The 25,320-nt window shown below is 47.4% G+C and overlaps 1 protein-coding gene across 1 annotated transcript in view; it reads left to right on the top strand.

The window, feature by feature from the left end:
- The window catches only part of MYL3 (myosin light chain 3), a 38,979-nt gene that overhangs the window by 5,176 nt on the left and 8,483 nt on the right, over positions 1–25,320 (top strand). The window contains exons 2-4 of the mRNA XM_006263764.4: positions 16,886–16,913; positions 22,727–22,876; positions 24,650–24,823. Of these exons, the coding sequence (XP_006263826.1) occupies positions 16,886–16,913; positions 22,727–22,876; positions 24,650–24,823 (352 nt within the window). The remainder of the gene's footprint in view (positions 1–16,885; positions 16,914–22,726; positions 22,877–24,649; positions 24,824–25,320) is intronic.

Raw genomic sequence — 25,320 nt, 5'->3', positions numbered from 1 at the left:
GGTGGGGAGCATGCAGAGGGGTTGCTGGTTTAAAAAGGATTATTTCCAAGCATCATGTATATACAATGGAATCAGGACTCGTAATAGAGGTGATTTCTTTTATTAGACCAACTAGATTTGTGCAAAAAAAAATAAATAAAAAAATTAAAATCTTGAATTGCAAGCTTTTGCGCAATTAAAGAATGTATTTATTTATTTGTTTTTTGCAAAAATCTAGTCGATTTAATAAAAAAAATCACCTCTACCACAAGTCCTGATTCCTTTTGCCTCTAGAGACCAATACAGCTACACCCTGGATACCTGACACGGGTAGATACTATAACACTCGGGCACCGACATGCCAACCCTTGGCAAGGGGGTGACCTTATGCTGCCTGGGCACAGGGCAGAACGATGGCTTCGCCCATCTTTGGGATGCTTGAAAGCATCATCTTCATTGTGATTCTGTCCAGGTTTTGCTGAAGGCTAATGCGCATTTTCTTAGTACCTCACAATGGAGGTACTAGATTTAATGCACATTAACTAAAGCGTATTCATGCACATGTAGACGTGCCCAATGTTTCAATTTGGGAAAGGAAACGCTTTCCCAATTCTCCTGGGGATGGGAAACTGATGGCATTTTCCCACTTTAGTTTCCAACTGGATGAAGGATGGACTCAGCACTTGAAATCAAGAAGGAGCCTTTTCCCCTTGACTTTAACAGGATCAGGACTGGGTCCTCCATTCTGGTCCTCGTTATGCCGATAGAAATTTGGAGTACCTCTATTTTGGGAAAGTGTGTTACTCTTCTGGCATGTCAAAAAACAGGATTTGGTCTGATATTTGGGAATCAGTAAAGGATTTAGGAATCGGCAAAGGGTATAGGACCCGACAGAAGTTGCAAAGAAGTCAAAGGGAAGGATTCTGACTGATTTCCACAGGCACATTTTACCCTGAATAAATATATTCTGCTCCTAAATGAGGTTATACAGGGAAACTAATTGAGATTAGACAGGGTGCAGCCTGAGGCAGGATTTCCATACCCAAGGTGTGGATACCATCTGGCTTCAGGCTTCTGGCTCTGGTCTTTCTCCCTCTCTCTGCATCCTTTTGCTTTCTCCTCTCTATTTTTCCTTTCTCCTGGGCAGTATAATTTTATTCATCATCACCTTTATTATCATGGACATGCTGCTTAGTAGAGGTCAGTTTGCAGAGAAATCTTTCTTACCACCCCCCAGGCTCTTGAAATCAAGTGTTTCTGGACCAGTCCCCTTTCCATGCTGGTTTCTGTCTGTCGGTTATTTCTTTCTGAGAGGTCAGGAAATGTGGGCAGGGAGCTTTGAGGGGCTTCCAGCCCACAAGACACCCCATCCAGATCCAGCCCACCCACATTTTGACGGGTTAGTTTAATGCAGGGTGGGCATTAAACTTGCTAGGTAACCTCCAAAGATATGCAATGCACCCCACTTCACTTCAAAACAAAACGTCTGCTCATTGCTCTGTGCCTTGCCTTGTGATACCTTTTGTGCAAGTCTGGTCATTGCTCCGTGCCTTGCCTTGTGATACCTTTCGTGCAAGGCGGATGTGCAGACTGTATATAGCATTGCCTCTCTGGCCTCCTCACACATGGCGGTGAAGAATTCAGCTCAGGATGGTCCTACTAATGCCCCCTCTGAGAAATGAGCCCATATCGCACCCCCTGCAGATGATCTTTCTCAAGCAAAAGGAAAGGTTGCGTCCTGGTCTGATTCTTTAGCAATCTGCAGCTACACCCCAGACCCAGGTCTTTGCAAGCTATGGAGGACCTTCCTTCTAGATCTGGGTCCAGCTGCGAGGCCAGCTCCATGAACTAATGAATGAAGTTTAGGATTTGGGGGTTCACCGGGTGGCACTGATTTAATGATGACTTAGAAAGTGAGTCACAGGGACCAGCAGTGATCCCCTGGGATCTGGCACCTGGGTAAAGGATCCCCTGTTGATGTCTGTCCCACCCACCACCCGTCTCTTATCTTCTATAAATGGAGGCCTCTCTCCCCGGCTGGGCTGTGTCCCCTTTATGTAAGGAAAGGCAGGAAGGTGTGATGTTACACACAGCTCGCTCGCACAAGGGGAGGCAGGAATCCCGACCTGTCAGCACAATCTCTGTTTCCTCTCCGCAGCCTCCCCCCGCCGAGAAGGGCTGTTGTCTTCAGTTACCACCAGCCCTTTTCTTGCTTGGCATGCAGGAGCCCGAAGCTGCGAGGGGGACAGCCTGGCATCTGCGGTGCGGCCCATGTCATGCTTATCATACCCCGTTAGCAATTTATGCTGGTGCTTCTGGACAGAGCCCAGCTGCAAACATAATCGAAATGCCGAGCCCTCGGAGCATGGAGCTAAAGGCAGCTTTGCTCTTTTGCTCTCCCCGTTTATTTAGCACAGCACGTGTCGCCTCGGAGGGACAGAACATCCCCTGCCAAGCCTGGCAGCAATGGGCAGGCTTTTAATAGAGGAGAAAGCACCTTTCCCCCTACAACGGTTGGCTCAGGAGGACTTTAATCTGACCGCTACCTACCTTGATAGGAATTAGCCATTGCCCAAAAGGGCAAGGGGTATTCATCTCTAGGAAACCATGCTCAACCTCATCTTGCTTTTTGGGAGGAAGGAATAGAGCAGGGTGCCCTTCCTTCAAGATGAAGCTAAATGCCAGAGCACCCCCCCCCCAAAAAGAAACAAAAAACCCCCCCAAAAAAACAACCTGCTGAAATGTAAGGTCCTTACAAACAGGACTCATTTTGAAAGCAGGGGAAGGGGGACAAAAGGACTAGAGAAGCAGATATCTATCTATCTATCTATCTATCTATCTATCTATCTATCTATCTATCTATCTATCTATCTATCTATCTATCTATCATCATCCACCCTATCTATTCATCTATCAGTAAACACCCCCTCTATCTGTCTATCTATCCATCCATCCACCCATCATCAACACAAATGCCTTCAATGTTTTTATTACTGAACACCCCCTCTATCTACCTACCTACCTACCTACCACCATGCACCTGCTGGATCTATCTATTTGTCATTATTATATACTGCTTCTATTTGTCTATCACTGTATAACCTGTCTGTATGTCTATTTATCAACTTGCACCCCATTTCTTTGTCTTGATATCAATGTATACCCTCTCTCTATCTACCTACCACCATGGACCTGCTCCTATCTATCTATCTATCTATCTATCTATCTATCTATCTATCTATCTATTGATAGATGGGTTGGACTTTGGGGGTTGGACTAGATGACCTCCTGAGGTCCCCTCCAACCTTAATTTTCTATGATTTTCTATGATTCTATCTATATCCATAGATTCATAGAAGTAGGGTCAGAAGGGACCTCAACAAATCATCGAGTCTGACCCCCTGCCTGGGCAGAAAAGACTGCTGGGGTCTGATGACCCCAGCCAGATGCCTATCCAGATATTTCTGTCCATCACTTTCATATTTCCTGGACCATCATGGCTACAACACCACCCCAAATTATTACATCCTTTCTCTGTCTTTCATCCCATAGGTATCCCAATCTCAATTTTTATTTCTCTGCCCATATTTCTATGACTCTCCTTGTTTTAGCTTCTGGTTTGCATTGCATTGCTTCCAGCTTGCATTGCATTGTTTCTGACTTCAATTGCAGCATGAAGCTAGAAAGTGTTACCTCCTTTCAGAGTTTCACCCGTTTGGGGTCTTTTTACAATGTGCACTGGTCAGGGCATTGATAAAGAGGGCAAGCGCCTGTACATTTCCCCCTGGGTTGAGATGATGAGATTGTCACTATGGTATTTTCACGGCAAGTGCTTAGTGAGAGGAGCTCTCTAGCTTTCAAGGCTTGTAGCATGGCATGTAGCAGCCAGAACTCAGTCTATGGAAGCTGCTTGGGCTCACTACCCATGCATTTCATGCCTTCTTCATGCCTTCAGAAGAGAACCTGGAAAGGGAGATTGCAACTTGCTATGATGCAGATAGAGCCTAATCCACCTCTCACTGAAGTCAATGAGAACTACTTCTTGCCTCTATATATTTGAGGCTTGGGAAATAGGAGAGAAACTCTCTTGACCTTCATATGAGTCTTTGAACTATGAGGTTTAGCTCACGTTGTCGCTGTTAACATAGCCTGCACGCGTGCTACTGATAACAGTATATGCATATTGATATATGCATATGGATAACATAGCCTGCATACATGCTATTGGTAACAATATATACACTAAGGCTAGTTTTTCAGCTGGTTTTACATCAGACCTCACAAGCAACCTTGTGCTGGCTGCCCTATTCCTTCTAGCCACGACTTGTGTTGTCAGCTTTCTTACAAACGGAGTCGCAACGTGTGTCCAAACATGCCACGTGTTATTGAAAGCCCCCGCCAGAGAGGGAGCAGCTCTGCCATCTGCTCAGCTCATACAGCCATTAAACCTCAGTGGATATGGTTTCCATCATCACTTGTGTAATGTGCAATAACGATGATGTTTAAAAGAAAGGCACAGCTAAGTGTGTGCAGAAAGCTCAGCTTGAAGCGTGAAAACTTTTCCCGAGTGGAACTGTAAAACTGGAGCCTTTATTTCTTCCAGAAACCAGGATGAAAAATGACGCAGGGGAGGAAAAAAATTACAGTTAGACAATAAAGGGGAGAGTTGGGTGGGAAAAAAAGATCCTTAATGGAAGCAAGAACTCAAGGGTTGAGACTCCTCGCCTCTGCTTGTGCAGTCACTTACACCTGGGCCCGAGAGATCAGAACGGCTGTATTTCACACCCATTTAGCACTCGTGCAAGAAGGGACAGGATGTCATGGACCAAGAGCAGGAAAACTCTCAGGGACTGCACAGGAGAGAGACTGCCGTGTGACTGGGAGAGCCGTAACATGGTGCATGTATGTAACATAGCTGTAACATAGGCTTCCTCTACAGGAGGAAGTACAGGAGGGCAATGAAAATGTTTCAGGGGCTGGGGCACATGGTTTTGAGAGAAGAGGCTGAAGGAACTGGGATTGTTTAGTCTGCAGAAGAGAAGACCGAGGGGGATTGAATAGCAGCCTTCACCTCCCTGCAGGGGGCTGCAAAGAGGATGGAGCTGGACTGGTCTCAGTGGGGGCAGATGGCAGGACAAGGAGCAATGGGCTCAAGTTGCAGCAAGGGAAGTTGAGGTTGGATATTAGGAAGGTGGTGAAGCACTGGAACAGGTTAACCAGAAAGGTGGTGGACTCTCCATCCTTGGAGGTGTTGAAGACCTGGCTTAACAAAGCCGTGGCTGGGATGCTGTAGTTGGGGCTGGTCCTGCTTGGAGCAGGGGGTTGCACTAGATGTGACCTCCTGAGCTCCCTTCAACCCTCATTGTCTATGATTATAAGTATCCTATACCAGGCCTATTTCTGGAACTTACCATTGAAGCTGAGTGCATTAGAGAGAAAGCCTTCCTCCCTCCCTGCTCCATGTTGGCTACTGTCCCCTGTGCAGACTCTGGGCATAGAAAATAAAAGGGCATCTTGTGCCTTTGTACTGCCCTTGTATAGCTGGATCCAGAGCTTAGCGCATGGCAAGACACAGCCCCTGATGTGCAGAGTTTAGAGAGAGCGGGCAAGGAAGTGATTAGCCATGCCTGAGGTTACATTGCAGGGCCGTAGCAGAGCCACGGGTGCTCTCTAATCTCCTGAATCCCAACCTAGTGCTTCCGCCACAGGCTCAAGCTACTAATTTTATGCAGAACTGGCTTCTCCTGCAATAGAGAAACACCACGACCACGCAGCACCCAGAGTTTCCAAACTAGCTCAGCAATGATTAAACAGCAGGGCTACCTGTGAACAGATTTCTTGCCCTTTCATTCATAAGCCCATTTGGGAGCTGAAAGGGTTGGAAAGCATTTAGAGAAATGAAATAGAATTGGCATCACCAGGGGGACGATGCAAACATAACTCTCTATGATGTCTTTTTTTTTTTAATCACATTTTCCTCTCCTTTTTCATTTCATTTAAGCCATCGGTCTCTCCTCCCTCTGCTCTGCCTGGTACTTTAAACCATCGGAAGCAGATGGGGAGGTGGGGGAATCAACTAAACTTAAATGGAAATCTCTAAGCTATGCCAAGGGCATGCACACACCTCACAGCCAGGCTCCCTCCATGAGACAGACGTTTCCCAGGATTGCTTGCCGGATGTTCATGGGCAGAAAGCTGGCTGCTCTCACCACTAATAGTGCCCAGGGGATCTCCAGTGCATTCATACCTATCTGAATTCTCCCTTCCCTGAGGGCCAGGCCTTTGGCTGGTGTAGGCTAGCATCACCAGGAGTCGTGATCACAATTACAATTGTGCTTAAGAGAGCTATGGCCATTTGGGGATTGGGCTCCTTTGATTCAATAGGGTTGATGATTCACAGCTGACAGCTCGCTTGTTCCCTTCAACGAAGCTGTGCCAATTAAGTCCAGAGAGAAACTGGTCTATTTGTTTCTGTTGTGCCAGGGGGGTTTCCACCATCTAGAAACCTAGCCCCTTGATTTCAGTGGAGAGGAGCTGATTTACACCAGATGAGAAGCTGGCACATGAATTTCGAAGAAGCTGTGCTGACATGCGACATCTGAGATTGTAGCCCTTATTTCAACAATCCCTTAGTGTTCATTTGTCTTTTCAGGGCAAAGGTGAACTGCTCCATATCTATATCTATATCCAAACTCATATAGCTGTACATCTATGTATGTATATAGGGTGTATATGTGTGTGTGGGTGTGCACATATACACACATGTGCATACACACTCATGCACGATACACCGATAAGACATACCAGAATCATAGACTCATAGACAATGAGGGCTGGAAGGGAGCTCAGGAGGTCACATCTAGTGCAACCCCCTGCTCCAAGCAGGACCAGCCCCAACTACATCATCCCAGACAAAACTTTGTCTAGCTGGGTCTTAAACACCTCCAAGGCTGGAGACTGCACCATCTCTCTGGGTAACCTGTTTCAGTGCTTTACCACCCTCTTAGTGAGAGTTTTTCCTAATATCCAACCTCAACTTCCCTTGCTGCAGGTTGAGCCCATTGCTCGTTGCCCTGTCATCTGCCCCCCCTGAGAACAGTCCAGCTCCATCCTCTTTGCAACCCCCTGCAGGGAGCTGAAGCCTGCTATCAAATCCCCCCTCAGTCTTCCCTTCTGCAGACTAAATCAGCCCATTTCCCTCAGCCGCTCCTCACAAGTCATGTCCCCCAGTACTCTGATAGTCTATGTGAAATGATTAGGGCTGCTCTCAGTCAAAATCTGACAAATGTCCATAGCACAAAATAACTATCATCGCAGCTCTGTGTCCTATCAGGGAAGTACAGATGTAATTTGTTTATTGGGACCTGCTGGCATCCAAGCATGGTCTCCTCAGGCAGAGATGAAGGACTTGACAATCTTGGCAGATGCCAACCCAAGCTGCCTTCTTTAATGCCGTGGCTTCAGTCCCCCCAGTGCTTTGCACTCATAAAGGATGGTTGAACTGGCTGGGTCGCATGCAGAAAAGGTGGAGGACCGACACTCTTGACACAGCTGTGTCAAAGTCAGGGCACCACGAACTCGAGACATGAACCACACCACGTAACACAACACAGCGCAAGCATCAGGCCTCCTGGGTGTTAGGGATGAAGTCTCCCAGAGCCAGCATGACCACGAGGTCATGATGCAGGCTACAGTCCCAAAAGCCTGGGTTTGTGTCAGAACAACACTGACCCTATAATATTACAATGCAAACGACTTTGCAGCCCAGGATGGCAAACCAGCCCACCTTGCAATGAAATCCCGTTATATATTGAATGCATCTGTTTGCCTTTCAGTTTACATGATCAAAAATCCTATTGCTGACAAGCCCCAGCTGTCTGATCAGAAATATCACTCTGCCTCCTGTGTACCTGCATGCCTGCCTGAAAAAAACCTGTAGTGGCATAGCCTCTTCCAAAAAATCATAGTGATAAAGCATTGGCAAGATTAAGAGCCCTGGTTTTGTGCCACTGTTGGCAGAGCTAGCAGACGTGCCGCTCTCAAAGGAATCATGCTGTAATTCGCCCGTGTTGTTTGAACCGGCCAAACTGATCTCCTTCGCCAACCCGTAAGTATCAATTAATCTGCCCCTGGGCTCAGTTTGGCTCTTAGTCAGAAGTTATTCATTGCAAGCTGAAAAAGATTATGTCCTGATCCTCCTTTATAGCTGCAGCTGTTCTGAATGTACATACCCAAACTCAGTTAAGCAAAGTAACACTTCGTCTAAACACAGACACTTGTCACTATTGCTTGACATTTTGAAGATCGCTTATTTTTTTTCCCCGTCTTTACGCTGCTGGGTCTCGCAAGCGAGGCTTCGATCAGAGAGTTGCGTGGGTTTCATTTGATTCGACATGTCAGAGAGATCAGCCATTCCCGCCCTGCACTTGAAACTACCCTTGGTTTTGGTTGGGTGGGTGAGATGAGAAATCAGAGAAATATTCCATCTGGCTTGAACTGAAACAGAAATTTGGGGTTGTTTTGTTTTTTTCCACGGAAACAACAACGACAAATTCATTTTGTGTCACCCCAAAGCACTTGTTTATACTAAACCTTTTCCCCTCCCCCCCCCGCTTTTTTAGTTTGGTTTCAAAGTCATTTAACTCCTTTTTCACCTACCTCACCTTCACTTTCATGCAACCCGGCTTTTCATTTAGGTCTGTTTGGTAAATGCAAAATCCCGTTTTGCGAGGTGACGGTGAAAATTTCCCTTCCGCCTTCCTGAGACTTCACTTTGAAAATGCCGTGATGGAAATTTTGACTTTTTTTAAAAATTATTCCCCATTCTTTCAGCTCAAAATAGTCACTGAATTGGAACGCATGCCCCCTCCCCCCCCAAAAAAGTCTGCTTTCCAGCTAATTTAGCAAACCACTTCCAATCTTAGGTCAATAGCCAAGTATTGAGGACACTGTCCAAAGAAGGGGAGACCCAGGGTCTAGGTCCCCCTCATCTAGAGTGGTTCAAACCTATGTTTCCTCCTTGTAATTGCTCAGCAGAGGGCTTATAGCAGAAGATCAAGACCTAGATACCACCCTGGGTCCCTTCCAGCTCTCCTCCAAAAGCCAGCTCAATGGGAAGCCAGGAGGGAGAGAGAGATGGGGCTAGGAGGAGGCAGCTAAGTCATAGGAAGCATGGCTCAAAGAGGCAGATGCTGCCTGACAAGACCGATTTCGGCCCTTGCCTTGGCTCCTCTCTCCGGTGGGCAGAAACTCTCATTTCTGTTTCCCGGTGAGTAGAAAAGCAAAGTGCTGCAGGGCAGTTGCAAGAGGAGGGCTGGAGGTTGCCCGGGGTCTTGCATTTATTTGGCAAGCACAAGACACACGTTCAAGCCACCCTTTGAGAGAAGTTAGACCTAGATTATAGGTTCGCTGCTCCTTGACTTACAATGGCAATTCTCTTCCCGTATCTCCTTTCCGGCAGGATGTGTATGAAGTGATTTTATTCTAAAACTAAATCGAAAGTCTCCATAAGCACCAAAAATTGTGGCGAGGAGGCTACATATGTACCACTGGGTATGTTGAGGTGTAGCAGAATTTTGCTTTTCCTTTGTACTATGGTATAGTGTGACGATCTACCTCTCTGTGATTATTTTGGGTGGATGATGAGGTCGAAGAACCTCATGAAGCCATCCCCCAGTCCAAATGGGTTTTCAAAGGCAGGGCATGCAAGAGATCACAAGCTGCTGTCAACACAAGAGCCACAGGCATGAACAGATATAAGCACACTTTACAAGCGACAGAAAGGCTTTATGATGGGTTTGCTGCTCGGGTTGTCCAGCACAGTAGCAGAGACGCTGGGTATTAATAGCTTTAGAAAAAAAGCTTAGTGGAAAAAATCTTGCCAGCTACCAAGGTCACCTCAACACATCAAGGCAGACCTTGATGTGTTTCTGGGCCTCTTTCCATACTCAGCATTTCTGCTTCCTAACTTGGTCTGCCATGGGAAAGCATCTTCTACCTTCCAAACAGGCCCCTGCCAAGGCTGGTTCAGACCCTTGTTATTCATTTAAGAGGGAACGTTATGGAAGAAAAGAGCATCATTACCATTTTCAGGATGCCTTCCTCACATTGTCTGAATACTTTTCTCCTGATATCCTTGTGGATAGTGCATTAGCCTTAGCACAGTTTTATTAATAGGATTTATTTCCTAGGAGTTGCATGTTTGCTTCAGATAGGATGCATCAAGAAGCATCTTGCCAGCATTGAGACATATTGTGTGTGTGTGTGTGCATAGGAATGACTTCATCGGCTTGTGGAGAGTATTGAAGACAGACTGCATAAAACTGCCTATGGGATAGGATCATAAACTCATAGAAAATAAGAGTTGGCAGGGATCTCAGGAGGTCACATCTAGTGCAACCCCCTGCTCCAAGCAGGACCAGCCCCAGCTACATCATCCCAGCCAAGGCTTTGTCTACCTGGGTTTTGAAAACCTCCAAGGATGGAGTTTCCCAGTGTGTGAGAGTACAATAACCCCGTGCAACTATAGACACTGCATGTTCCTGTGCCTCTGTCTTGTCACCTGTAACATGGGGATAATTATACTTCTCCTTTCCAAAGCACGTTGAAATCCATGAATGAAAAGTGCTGTGGAAGCAGTGAGTATTCTTATTATCAACTTGACCTGTCCTGAGGGTTAGGTGGTTAAAAGACCCCAAATCCAATCTACACTGCTGCTGTTGCTTGGGATATTTAGAGGCAGAAACCAGACCTGGATGCCATAGCATCCTAGAAAATGAGGGTTGAAGGGAGCTCAGGAGGTCACATCTAGTCCAACCCCCTGCTCCAAGCAGGATTAGCTCCAATGGCCTCACCCAGGGAAACCCAGGGCCCTAAATTTTGTGGCAGGCTGTTCCCCTCCCTAGACACATCTGCAGCTTCTGGTAGCCCACCAGGCCGGATGGGACGGCCCTGAGGGTCAGATCCAGCTTGTGTCTGACTTGCTTCTAGGTCATCGGAATTAAGGCTCTAAGGGTCCCCATATAACTCTCTTGTCCGGGGCACCAGCATCTCTAAGGCCACTACTACTTGCACCCAGGGTTTTGGGTTGTCAGGGGCTGGGGGCATGATGATAGGGGATGAGGACATAGCTGTCTTTAGAAAGATAGCTTGGACTAGGGAGCTCAGGGATAAAAAGTTGCCAACAAAAGGGAAAAAAAGCAGGCAGCGGAGTTATGGTTGCCTACCAGAGTAGCCAGTTGCAGCCCTGGTAGGGGGTGAGGAACAGTGCATTGTGGGATATCTGGAGGACCAACCACAGTCGTGTCACAGAACACTTGCTCTCTGCTGCTACCATTTCAAACCAGTTCAAATTAGGACTTGTTTTTCCAGGTACGCTTTTGGAAAGCAGTCAGGGCTGCTCTCGATCAGCAGGCCAGGCTTGTGTGCCTGCCTGCTTCAGGTTTACACTGCAAGTGTTATGTGTGTCTACGTCCCTGGAGGCTGCACGGCTAGCAGGCACATTGGAAGGTCACAGGAGCTGTCTGCAGACTTGAGACCAACATTTTAACCTTGGCAGGAAATCTCCCATGTCGGGGACTCATTGAAGACATTGTACCTACCCCCAAGAGTCTCCCAGATGATTTGGGGGTGAAGCAGGGCAGCGCTAGGTGTGGGTTATACAAGTCGGTGTGGGATCACAGGGACATACGTGGTAGTGGAACGCCACACTGTGGTGCCCTCAAAACTTATTGCATGGAGTGAATTAGCTGAAAGCCAGCTGAGATGCTGCTAAATATCTTGCCATTGCGGCTCCTGATTGCAGTGTAAATAGAGCCAAAACAACCAGCTTTTCAAAAGCTCTCCATCCCCTGTAATCACAGGTTCCTGGGCAATACGTAACACCTCCGGACTAGTGCCTGAAGTTGGGGGCTGCATATTACTTACCTTTTTTTTAAGCCAACGAACCTGGGGTCTCTCTCCCTCCCCATCTCCCTATCTCCATGCCCGGTCGTGAAATGGAGACCTCTGGGAACACTTTGATCTCGAGAACTGCACTTTGCTTTTGAAAACTATATTGAATCTAAATATAGTTCAGAGGCCTGCTTTGTTTCCCATCCATTTTCAGTGGTAGCTTGTGGCCGGGTAACTGATGACTCGCTGCTCCCAATAACTCTGCGGTGGTTTTTTCCCAGAGAGGGGAGAAAATAGCATGAGATACCACCCACATATTCATGCTGGTTTCCAAGAGGAAGCCATGCCGAGGTGGCAGCACTGGCAACCTCGTTAGTATTTGTTACCAACCCTTCTCGGGTTGCTATGACATCCGTCCATCAAAATCCTCCAGCTCCTGACACTGTGAAGCTTTTCAAACACCGTGGCAAGAGGAGCCACACACAGACCGTCACTGCACCAACCTCCTCCTCTCCTCCGATTTCCATCTGCACAGCTTTGCATTCACCAGTCTGCATGAGGGACTGTCATGGGCATGGACAACCAGGAGTAGACCAGAAGTCAACCTAGCCAAATATCCCATTTCCAGCACTGGCCACCAGTTGACACTTCAGAGGATGGATCAAGTGTGCTTGCAGCAGGAAAACCTGAGATAACCTGACCTCAAGGAAAATCTCTCCAGCCCCTCATCTGTGATATAGTTTATAGCAGGAATGATCTACCTTCGGTGCAGCTACATGGGAAGGACACTGAAGACCAGCTTTCTATCAAACATGGTGCTTTTCAGTGGAGAGAGAGTGGTACTAGCACCCAAGAGACCCAAATCCCATTCCTAGGTCTTGTGCTGGGTGACTATAGACCCTGCGTGTTCCTGTGCCTCTGTCTTGTCACCTGTAACATGGGGATAATTATACTTCTCCTTTCCAAAGCACTTTGAAATCCATGAATGAAAAGTGCTGTGGAAGTAGTGGGTATTCTTATTATCAACTTGACCTGTCCTGAGGGTTAGGTGGTTAAAAGACCCCAAACCCAATCTATACTACTGCTGTTGCTTGGGATATTTAGAGGCAGAAACCAGACCTGGATGTCATAGAGTCCTAAAAAATGAGGGTTGAAGGGAGCTCAGGAGGTCACATCTAGTCCAACCCCTGCTCCAAGCAGGACCAGCCCCAACTACATCATCTAGGTCTTCAAAACCTCCAAGGATGGAGAGTTCACCACCTCTGTGGGTAACCTGTTCTGGTGTTTTACTGCCCTCCTAGAGAGAAAATCCTTCCTAATATCTAACCTAAACCTCCCTTGCTGCAACTAGAGCCCATTGCTCCTTGTCCTGTCATCTGCTCCCACTGAGCACAGCCTAGCTCCATCCTCCTTGGAGCAACCCTTCCTGTAGTTGAAGGCTGCTATTAAACCCCCTTTCAGTCTCCTCTTCTTTAGACTCAATAAGCCCAGTTCCCTCAGCCTCTCCTCATAAGTCATGTGCCCCAGCCCCCAAACCATTTTTGCTGCCCTCCACTGGACTCCCTTCTGTGTTGTGGATCCAAGAGAAGATTAATTCACTCTGTATCTATCAGGCCAATTCAGTGTTGGCAGGGATAGTGTTGGAGGCATGGGAGATTACAGGTAATCTGGTGGAACCCGTAGCATGCATACTTCCTCCCTGGATCCATGCAGGGAGGCTAAGGACGGATTACTGTTTCACGGGACACATCCGTGTGGCACTTACCCAGCCATGTAACTGCTGTTTTTGCACTTGTGGACACTTATGATCCCACTCTGCAGGCAGCGTGTGTGCCTAGGCATTCACCTAGCTACCAAGTGCATGCCATAGGCCATGCTCTTGGAGGACGTGGCTACCCATTTGTGTACCAGAGGCAAACATAAGTCACAAAAATGCATCTGGGCAAAAATCAATGCTGAGTAGAGGTGGGTACATGTTAACCCAATAGTCAACTGATTAGGGGCAGTCACCCATGCAGTGGGGGATACAGGTTCTCAGTCCCCTTGGCCAGAGAGGTTTAAATCTGCATCTCTTCTTCTTAGCACAAACTTCTAAATACCACAGGTTAGACACTCATTAATCTTCTCTTGAAGCCAGGCCCCTGGGCAGCCAGAAGAAGAAGGTATATGTAGCCAGCAGCAAAAGGACAAGCTAGGTGGAGAGGTTGCTGTCTTGATCATTTCAGGATCTATGCTTAGGTACATTTGTACAGAGCCATGCACCTTCCCAGCGAAGCATACAGACTACAGCATGTGCACAAGAGCTCGGACATCCATGGGCCAGGTCCTTCGGGTAGATCTTTTTATTGAACCAACTGAGTAGTTGGACAAAAGGTGGACATAGGATGGCAAACCATAAGTAAGTGCCCAAGGTGGTGTTTATGCATCTGGGTAAATGCCATTTAAGCCCATAAGAGGAAATAGGAGTCTGCCCTAGGTGACTTGGTCAAGGTCAAACAGGAGGTCAGTAGTAAGGATCGGAGTATCTCGTTCCTGACAAGCCCTTCTACATTGCAGCCAACTTTCTCGTAATGGAAAATGGATCCCTGCTGTGGCCCAATACATGCCCCGCCCTCCTGATAATTTGTCCCGGCTCTTCAGATCACTCCTCCCTGGGCTCCTATTATTTTGAGACTTGAATCTAGGTGGCTTTGAGTTTCAGATAAAAACTCCAACATGAGAAGCACCTGACTTCTCATCTGGACCCCATCAGACCAGCATCTCTTTGATTTCACAGTAAAGCCACATGAATTTGAGATGCACAACCTTTGCCAATTGGTGCAGGTTTTTTGACTTAATCTGCCGTGAACCTACCAATGAGCCACATTTCAAAATGAGTAATTGAACGTGAAAGCAGGAGAGCAAAGAGTGGTTGTTGGGCTTCAAGAGGGAAGTTTGACCTAGAATATGCAAGTGTGCGTGTGTGTGTACTGCAACGTATGTCGTGTGCCGTGGGTTTGCGTGCATGCACCTAGTTATGATCCTGTGAATGTGTACAATGGAGTGCAGGTCTGGTGTGTATGCCACATGTGTGAAGGTTGTGCATTTGTGTGTGGGTGTCTACTGCAATGCATGGATGCTGGTGTGCATGCTGTGCATCGGTGTGCACGTGTCTGCTGGAATGCGTACATAATGTGTGGTTGTGGGATGAGATGGGGAAGCAAGGCACTGGAGTAGACAGAGGAAGAGGGCAGTTCACTCAACTCCAGCATGGTTACCTGCCAACAACATAAGCCACACAAAACCAGCACCCATGTGGTGCTGCCCATCAAGAATAGGGGCGTGTGATCTGGTTGATAAATGGTTTGGCCTCGAGAAGCATAGGTCTCATGAGGACAATATGCACCAAAGCAATATATCATTCTGCACAACGCTACTTTTCCCAGTGTGGAATAAATTGCACCTTCGGCCCCCACCCATCTAGACATCACACATCTTCCTGCTGGCCAGAGCAGGGGGACAGCCGCTGGCTTACGGTTCCTGCCCATTTGGGCCAGAGCCAAAGGGCTGCATTTTACATGCCTTCCAACTAAATCCATCTGTCTGACCAGTCTCCCTGGGGACTCAGTTTCAAGCTTGCTGGAAAGCCAGCTAAAATGTCAGGCTACAAGTGATTATGATTTTCAGATCTCCCTGGTATAGACAAGCACTTCAAGAAGGACCCCATCTGTAGAGGTGCCCACGTGGCTGGCAATGGCATGCATTGAGACTTCATGGAAGCCCACACTGCAGAAATGGGTAGATACCTCACTGAGGGCAAGGTGAACTGCATTTATCTATGTAAAGAAGAGGCTGAATATTAAAGAGTTGAAGATGATAAGAAATCAACCATTATAATCATGAGATTATAAGGAAATCTCATGAGGTTCAACAAGGGCAAGTGCAAAATCCTGCATTTAGTATGGAAGAGTCTCATGCACTGCTGCAAGTTTGGGACCAACTGGCCAAGCAGCAGCTCTGCAGAAAAGGACCTGGGGGTGACAGTGGACAAGAAGATGGATAGGAGCCAGCAGTGTGTCCTTGGTGCCAAGAAGGCTAACCCCATCCTGGGCTTTATTAGTAGAAGCATTGTCAGCAGACTGAAGGAAGTGATTCTTCCCCTACAGAAAGGATGTGGACACATTGGAGACAGTCCAGTGGAGGGCAATGGAAATCTTTCAGGAGCTGGGGGACAGGACTGGTGAGGAGAGACTGGGGACCTGGGCTGATTTAGTCTAGAAAAGAGAAGATGAAGGTAGGGATTTAATAGCAGCCTTCACCTCCCTGCAGGAGGTTGCAAAGAGAATGGAGCTGGGCTGTGCTCAGTGGGGGCAGATGACAGGACAAGGAGCAATGGGCTCAAGCTGCAGCAAGGGAAGCTGAGGTTGGATATTAGGAAAAACTTTTTCACGAGGAGGGCAGTGAAGCACTGGAACAGGTTACCCAGAGAGGTGGTGGACTCTCCATCCTTGGAGGTTTTGAAGACTTGGCTAGACAAAGCCTTGGCTGGGATGATGTAGTTGGGGCTGGTCCTGCTGTGAGCAGGGGGTTGGACCAGATGTGACCTCCTGAGTATCCTTTTATAATTCTATGATTCAAATCAGCAAAGGCCCATCCACTTCTATGGATTCAAGTCAGCTTACACCCTTTGAAGCCCTGGACAATTGAGACTTTAGTCACTCTTTTCTGACTTCAACCTGAGCCTGGCCACATCCCCAGGGACTTAGAAATGCCCAGCCCTTGTGTGTATCATGTTTCCCTGTTGTCCTAGAGCCTTATGCTGCAGGGACCCATCCAGGCATGCCAGTAAGATCTGGATTCAATATTTAACAATTCTTTTTCATCAGTAATTCCTATGGTATTATGGTCAGCAGGGATGGTCCTTTCCCACCCTCATTCTTTATTATTGTATCATTCTTCTGCAGAGATGTCTAGAGCCAAGGGACTTCAGCAGAGCAGTTAATCTCTGATCTTTTATTTTCTTACTCTTTTTCAGGTTGAATTCACACCTGAACAGATTGAAGGTGAGTAGGTTTGCATCACTTAATCCTCAGTAAATACTCTCACTGCCATGTGCGGGGCAGAACAAAAATGAGATTATCACTCCTTGACACAAGGGTGGTTTAGCTAAGTGCTTTGCTATTTGCCTTTATTAGAAGTAGTATCTGCCGGATGATCAAACCTAGAAGTCCTGTATGAGATCAGTGCTGCATTGTACTACATAAAGCCATAGCAAGAGGCTCTCAGCATGGGCACACTGTACTTTTACTCCTAAGTAATTTACTCCAGATCCTATTCGGCAAGACATTTGTTCTGTAGTCAGGAGAGGACACAGATGCAACTCTCTCAAGATGGCAGTCTGATGTAGGTGCTGTAGTATCAGAGAAAAAGAGGGCCCCAAGGGACCTCAAGAAGTGATTTAGTCCAATCCCTAGCTCAAGGTGGGACCATTTACGTCTACTCCATTGCAGATGAGTTTGCTGAGGGGACTGGGCTGATTTAGTCTGGAGAAGAGAAGACCGAGGGGGATTGAATAGCAGCCTTCACCTCCCTGCAGCAGGGTGCAAAGAGGATGGAGCTGGGCTGTTCTCAGTGGGGGCAGATGGCAGGACAAGGAGCAATGGGCTCAAGCTGCAGCAAGGGAAGTTGAGGTTGGATATTAGGAAAAACTTTTTCACGAGGAGGGTGGTGAAGCACTGGAACAGGTTACCCAGAGAGGTGGTGGACTCTCCATCCTTGGAGGTTTTGAATACCCAGCTAGACAAACCTTTGCCTGGGATGATGCAGGTGGGGCTGGTCCTGCTTGGAGCAGGGGGTTGGACTAGATGTGACCTCCTGAATATCTCTTTCAACTCTCCTTTTCTGTGATTTTATGATTATATTGCACTCAGGACAATACGCATTCCCCTGCTCCCCAGTGTGTGAGAATAACCCCATGCAACAAACATGCTCTTTCTCTGGACAAGACAGCCCTTCTCCCCCTTGGAAAAAAAATTCCTTGGCTTCGATTTGGACTGAATCTGTTTCAGTTACATGATGACTCTCCAGAACTCAGGAAGCGTATATATTTTGGGGGTCAAAAGCAAACGCCCATTCCAATTTCCTAATCACCAGCCCCATCCAAACAAATGACATACCAGCCCCATGCACGGGCTGCTGTGAAGGCCACATGCCACAGCTGGCCTATTTCTTGAGATGTAACTGGAGCATACAGTTGAGCATATGATGGGTTCTTCTGCTGGGTCTTAAAAACTGGAACGATACAAGCTTCTCAGAGGTAGCAACCACAAAACAAGTCATTTGAAGCAGATGAAAGTCCTTTGGGGATCCTGGGTGACTACAGGGGACACAGTGAGGCCGCTCACTGCCACTGCCAGGGGTTTTTCCCAGCCAGATTTTGCTAGATGAATGCTGTAGGCTTGGAAGAAGCAGTTTCTGTGACCTGTTCTGCCACTGAGTAGCTCGGCAACCTTTGGAAAGTCACTCCACCTTGCAACCTCAGCCTTAGTCTCCTGTCTAACACTAACAGATCTGCATGGTTAAACTGGATGCATGTTTTTGGGGGCAGACCCAGATTCTAGCAATCCATGCCTTGAGGTCTCACGTGTACCCATACCGATGCTGAACCAAAGCTGGCCCTTTCATGTCCCTAAGCATGTTTCCCAACCCCTAAGGAGGACAAGACCTGTGAAACATAGGCTCTATCCTCTCAGATGATGGGTCACAGAGCTCACAGGACTGATTCTGAGCTGTAAGCCATCCTCTTTATACCAGGGGGCACAAAAGGGCTGCACAACAGCTGGATCCTCCCGGCTGGAGCTGCGGTTGAACGGGCTCCTCTGCCCTCTCCCTTTGCTCAGTGGTCCTTACCATAAGACATTTGGAAGGTAAAGCTGATGATATAAAATGGCCAGAGTATGTTTCTGAAATGAGCTGACCGGCAGCCTGGTTTCCTTGGGTTTGCAGAATGGGAGGCGAATGGAGAGGAGGATGGTGTAGGGAGATGGAGGGGAGGGCTTGTTGAATGGCCTCATGCAAGGAGTTACTGCTGTTCATCCTGCTGCTGCAAGGACAGGGGAGTGGAGAAGACAAAAAAGGGGCGTATAGAAAACCCGGGGGGGGGGGGGCAATCTGGAGAAGGCCTGTCCCCAAACCTCCTGCTAATGGCCGAGTCAGCTGAACAGATAGAGAAAACCTCAGCAAAGGCTGGTGTTTGTGTGTGAGGTCTCAGAGAGCAGTGCCCTGTGTGTTTGTGCAGCTTCACGCAAAGAAAAGCCACAGCAAAGGCAGGCTGGAGGGGCCACTTTCACAGCTGTGAAAGAAGGGCTGTGGTCTGCAGGCCAATTCACAGTAAAAGGAGTGATAATAACCAGCCAGGCTGGGCAGGATCAGACTGAGGGACATCATCCCTGGCAACAATGTGCAGGGGAAAGCATCCAGAAACTCAGCTTCTGAGGGCATCTGCCTAGGCCTCATGTCTCTCAAGAGCCAAGTGTGCCAGAGGAGGGATCAGACCACAGTTTCTGACACTACTATTCACACGGCTCCTCCTGCATCCCTGACACTGCCTCTCTAGAGCCCTGCAAGAAGGTCCAGCATCCTCTGCTAGCTGCAGGATGACTGCCTCCAGCTTGGAGAGCATCAGGAACAAGGAAGAACTGGATGTAGATACTTTCTGGCAATCAGCAATGCTGGAGAAACCCTAATATGAGCTTTCTTCTCGTTGCATCTCAGCTTCCTCCCTTGTAAAATGATGGGCACAAACTCCTGCCTTGTTGCAAAGGTTAATGCCTCCTTGGGAAAGTACATCATAGGGTTATACCTAGGCTTTTGGGCTGTGGCAGTAATGGTTGCTAGTCACAGTTCCCAGATGTGTCCACCTGCTTTGGGCAATGGCAAAGTATGAGAGTGCAGGGGCTCAGGCAGTTCTGGCTCATGGTTGCTGACTGTCTGCACAACTACGCTTAGCCCTGTGACCTGTTTCAGATCTAATTCAGTGATCATCTCTTGGTTGTTTCTGCTTGTCCCATTGGGGGTCTGGATGTGACTCCAGAAAGCATCTCCTCCAGTGGTCAGCAGGACCATCAGCATGGTAGCACGGACCTGTGCCATTAAAACAGGAGTCACCTCTTGAGCTGGAAGAAGTGGCAGCCTGTTCCCTTCAATATGGACCAGCCACTAACACATTTTAAAAGTGTGTTGCAGGATTGTATCATCCTATGTCAGGTGGCGACCACATCTGGAACATCCTCCTGCTTCTACTGAAGAGTGCCCTCCTTTAGCTTGTGATTTTGGTGGGGAGAGAGCTGAGTTCAGCCCTATGTAGCCATGATCTGTTAGTCACAGGTCACTGGACACCCCATAAAACATCCCCTCTTGATCCTAAGAAGAGGTGGATTAAAGTCACGGAAGAGGCAAGTCCAGGAGAGGACCATTCTTGTGGGATCTCTCTGCTAATGAACTACTGATGCAATATAAAGTCAATGAGCCTGATTCTTGTCTATGCTCAAGCTCTTTTACAATGCTCAGGTGAAGTAAAGCTTAATACACACCCATGTTAACTCTTTTTCACAATGCCGGAGTTTGGAAAGGGTCATAAGTGTAAATGCCAATCAGGTCTAATGACCTTGGTAAAGTTTATTTAATAACATAGGCAAAGGGGGAGAGTTGTGGGTGTAGCCATCAGCAGGATAAGCCCCATTCTGCTATGCCCACTCGCAGCTGCAGTACGGTTTCTTAGGGACCATAACCATATGTTATGGTCCCTAAGACCATAGACTACTCCAGTATCACTCAGAGGCTGCTCTGAGCGATACTTGAGTAGCCTGAGAATTAGGAAGTAACTTTAGGGGTTAAATCACATACTTACCGGGCGCGTCTACATGCACAGTGGTTACTGCACATTTAATTTACTACTTGTATAATCAAGTACTAAATAAATGAGCAGTAAATAGAGTCACTGCAGTAGTGTGGATGTATGCCTTTTTAGTGACACTACTGCACAGTAGGCTAATAATACTGTGCAGTAGTGTACTAGCACTGCTTGTGCTGTGATGTGCTGCTGTCCAGTGTTATTAGACTACTGCACAGTTAGCATCGCATGTAGATGCACCCACTTTATGCCACCCTCGCACCGGCAAAATGTTTCCAAACACAGCACAAGTTACCTTGGAGTGGGTTTGAAATGTTTTCTGTGTGCTGGGTTTTCCCTCTCAAACCTGCTGTGCAGAATTAGCTCTGGCAAGCTTCTCCTTTCAAGGCTATTATGATGTGGATCTTGACAAGACAACTCTACTTTATGCCCATGATCTGGTGCTATGATGGCACCCCAAACTATTTTTTCATATGGGAAAGAACGGGTCTTGGATGGAGCAATGTGAAATACACGCTCTGTTACCAGTTTTCTTTACTGGGTTGCCAATGGAATGAACTGGCGGGGGCTAGGTGTGTGTACTGGGCAGGGTATTTCTGGCCTCTTTCACTCCAGCTTGCTAAGCAGAGAAGAATAAAAGCAATTCAAGCTGAAGGCAGAAGTAGCAGTTAGTCATAAGAAAATATCCATAAATGCTGCCAGTGGTTTAACGGCTAACTGGAGTATGAAAGAGGCAACAGCAGCATTGGCTTCCCTGCTTTGAGTACACGGGCACTGGCCAAAGTGCACAGAGGAAGAGATGCTTTTTGTCTATTGACAGAAATGAGCTTCCAAACCCACAGGCCAGTGCTTTGATTACGGTGTAGTTTCATTAGGATGAAAAAAAAATAGGAGCTATGTGTGCCTGCGTGGCTTCCTATTCCATTAGCAGGCATTGCAAGGCCAGATTGGCACTGTCTCCTTGCTACGCTGGGACGGCTACTAAACACCGACCCAGCTTCATGCCCAAACCTTGCAATAAAGGAGATAAATGTCTTAGGGGTGTTTTGAACCTGCACTCCCCATGGTGTCCATCTTGAGAACAAATGGGAGGGATCTAGGACCATGGTGATGTGCTAGGAGAACAGTATAGATGTGACCCTCAAAGGCCCATTGCAAACTAAGCTGGAAGCTTAGGTACCCTCTTCACTTCCCTAGGTGCTTAGACAGCATAGCAAGAAGCTAAAGATTTCAAACAGGCAGTGGTTGCAGAGAGCCCCTGCAATGGGGAAGTGTGGAGCCAGTGTGGACATGTCCAACCACCCCTAAGAGGGCTCAGAGAACAAGACGGTATTGAACACCATCTCTCCTGCCAGTCAGGGAAATGTTCTTGAGAGGGAAACAGGAAAAAAAAAAAAGGGGAATTGTGGGGAGGGACCATAAGAGAGCCAGGGAAAGTCTGAGAAGCTTTACTGAACCAACTGTAACACAATTTAGGAGCAAGGCTTCAACTCAGGAACCGTCGACACCATAGCCATTTGGCTGCCGCACCCCATAGAGTAGGTCTCTATCTTCTAAACCCTACTCATGACCCATGCCAAGGGTTGCTGTCCAAGAAGTGCACTGAAGAAGGGCTACTGAATCTCGTACCATGCTGAGCTGCAAGGTCCCCAAGGTTAGCCTTTCCCATGAGCTCTCCTGTATTTCTTGATCCGGAAATACCACAAGAAGGACCATTTGACCTCTCTGGTTGAATTCCTGCATGGAGCTAGGAAGTGCAGGGGAGGAGGAATGCAAACATTTAAGATAACAGCAACAAGAAAAGTTAATCAGATTCCTCCCCCCACCCTTCCTAGTTACAAAAGAAAGAGTGCAAGGCCCTGCTGAGCTAGAGTTTGGGTGAAGGTTCAGGTTAGTTGTTACTTCATATGAAGCAGTTTAACATCAATCTCTTTCTCTTTCTGTTTGTCTTTGTGCGTCTCTCAGAATTTAAGGAAGCCTTCTCGCTTTTTGACAGAACTGCTGGCACAGAGATGAAAATCACATATGCCCAATGCGGAGATGTCCTCAGGGCTTTGGGGCAGAATCCAACCCAAGCTGAGGTCCTAAAAGTCCTTGGTAGACCCAAACCAGAAGGTGGGTGACCCGCTTTTTGTCTGTGGCTTGAAATGAAAACACCCCAGGAACGAACTGTCAGGCTGAACAGACTATATCCCTCTCTTTGGATGGAAAGATGGAGTGGGGAAGAGCCGGGTAGTTTTACTGCCAAGCAGAAAGCCAATCACCTGGTCCGAGTACTTGACTAAAATTCAGGAGACCAGAGCTCAGTTCTAAGCTCTCCTGCAGATTTTCTATATGACTTCAATTTTCCCATGCCCCAGATACCCCCCTATATTTTGAGACTATTTAAGGCACTGACACTCAGTCCTGACTGGCTCCAGAGCTACACAAGTGGTTGGCGTTAACCAAAAACCCACAACAACATGGAGACTGCCAGGTGATCCATGGCAGATACACTCCAGTTCAGAAGAAGAAGAAAAAAGCCCTCTGGTGCTGTGCATTAGTTAAGGTTTGCACGGCACATGTTGCATTGTTCACAACTGCAGGAAAGACAAACTTGATGCATGCAACACAGCAAAAACTCTCATAGATTCATAGATAGCAGGGACTGGAAGGGACCTCATGAGATCACTAGGTCCAGCCCCACTGCGCTTGGGCAGGAAAGACTGCCGGGGTCAGATGACCCCAGCAAGATGAGTGTCCAGATGTTTTTTGAAGATTTCCAGATTTCCACTCAATAACATGCCTGGGAGCCATGTCTGAATATCACTGGTTAGAGGATAAAATTCACCCCTACATAATGGGCATTCAGAAGTTATGGCAAAGGCCATGGGTATTTAGCTGAGGCTGTATTTGTTTCTTCCCCAGCCCTAAAGAAGGGCACTTTGTGATCAAAAGCTTGTGCAATACCTCTTCCATCTTGATCTAGTAAAAGATACTACTAAACTTTCTTGCTCACAGTCTCCCTGGATCATCACAACCACAATGGTACAACCATGCTGAAGGACATGCGAGCAGAGACTGGATGTTAGCCCATGTTCTGCTTTCAGGAGGAAGCACCATGAGGCCTTTCAGGGTGGTTCTTAATGTCTTATGTGTCAGGGGCTCCACGGTGTCAGTGTGAGTCACTTCTATGAAGACCCACACCTGGAATTACTGTCTGGTTGCTTCATGTCCAACTGAGGTCATGTGGGAGGACCAGGCCCTTATTGAACCATAATGGTAGTATAGAGAGATAGCACGAATTGGGCTGCTGGTGCAAGTGGGGAATTCAGGGATATCTCTAGCAGGAGCTACCCTATACCAGGACTCTTCTGTCAGTCTGGAGGGCAGAAAAGCATGGAAATCAGCAAGAGAAAAGGCCGATTGGATGCCCGGTCCCTTTCTTGCCACCACAGTACACTTCCCGCATGTTACTCCACAGAATACGGCCAGTCTGTCTTTAAACATCTCCATGCCGTAAGGCTGCCATTACCTGTTGTGTAGCAATATGGGTTCCACCATCAGGAATATTTCTCCAATATTCATGATAGTTTGCTCTGACTCCTTCTCATTAACAAGCCTCGATTAAACAAAAGGGGTTGTTTTCTTTCTTATGACTCCATGACCCTTGTCGGTCCTACTTTCCTAAATTTAAACATTTCAGATACTCTCTATCTGCCCATCTGTTCCCAAGACATGTTTCCACATCTGTCCCTGCCTCTGGGTTTACTATGTTCTCGGGCTACTGCCAGTTCAGCTGATAGCTTTTCCAGGCAGCCCCACGTACACCCTTTGTGAGGTCCCCTGTGCTCTCTGAAAGGCCAGAGCATTCAGTCCCCTCTTTCTTTTTCCTTTGTGTGTTTGCAGAAATGCAGTCCAAAATGATTGACTTTGAAACCTTCCTGCCGATGCTCCAGCATGTCTCTAAGACCAAAGACACTGGCACCTATGAGGACTTTGTGGAGGGCCTGCGGGTTTTCGACAAGGAGGGGAATGGGACTGTCATGGGGGCTGAGCTCCGCCATGTTTTGGCTACGCTGGGTAAGGAGAATCCATCTTCACCACCTTGTGGCTTCTGAGGCCTTTCCCATATAGCAAGCAGTGTCTCAGCAAGTTTGAACATTCACCACTGTCTCTGCAGGTCAGATGGGCAACTGGAGACTGAGGTGGGGGAATCACATTATCCTCCAGGAGAAAGCTTACAAATTGCATCTATGGCTGGATGGATTATTGGCCTGACTCCTTATGGCAGATCTTATGTTCTTATTGTTACTGACTATTGAACAGAACATTTGGAGATGTTTCCTTTGGCATCTCAAAACTTCAAATAGTGGACACCGGGGAGGGTAATGAATATGGGATGGCTCGCTCTAGAGTTGTTTTTCCTCTATAGCATCCGCTTCAGCCACTATAGAGACAGGAGACCGGGCAAGATGGACCACTGGTCTGACCAATTATGAAACTTCTCATGTTCTTATGTCCAGCTAAAGATGATTGACCTTCACCTCAAATGCCAAGATTTCCTTCCTTCCTTCCTT

This window comes from Alligator mississippiensis, chromosome 5 (assembly GCF_030867095.1).
Source record: "Alligator mississippiensis isolate rAllMis1 chromosome 5, rAllMis1, whole genome shotgun sequence".
NCBI lineage: Eukaryota > Metazoa > Chordata > Crocodylia > Alligatoridae > Alligator > Alligator mississippiensis.
This window is presented reverse-complemented; position numbering and strand designations above follow the sequence as displayed.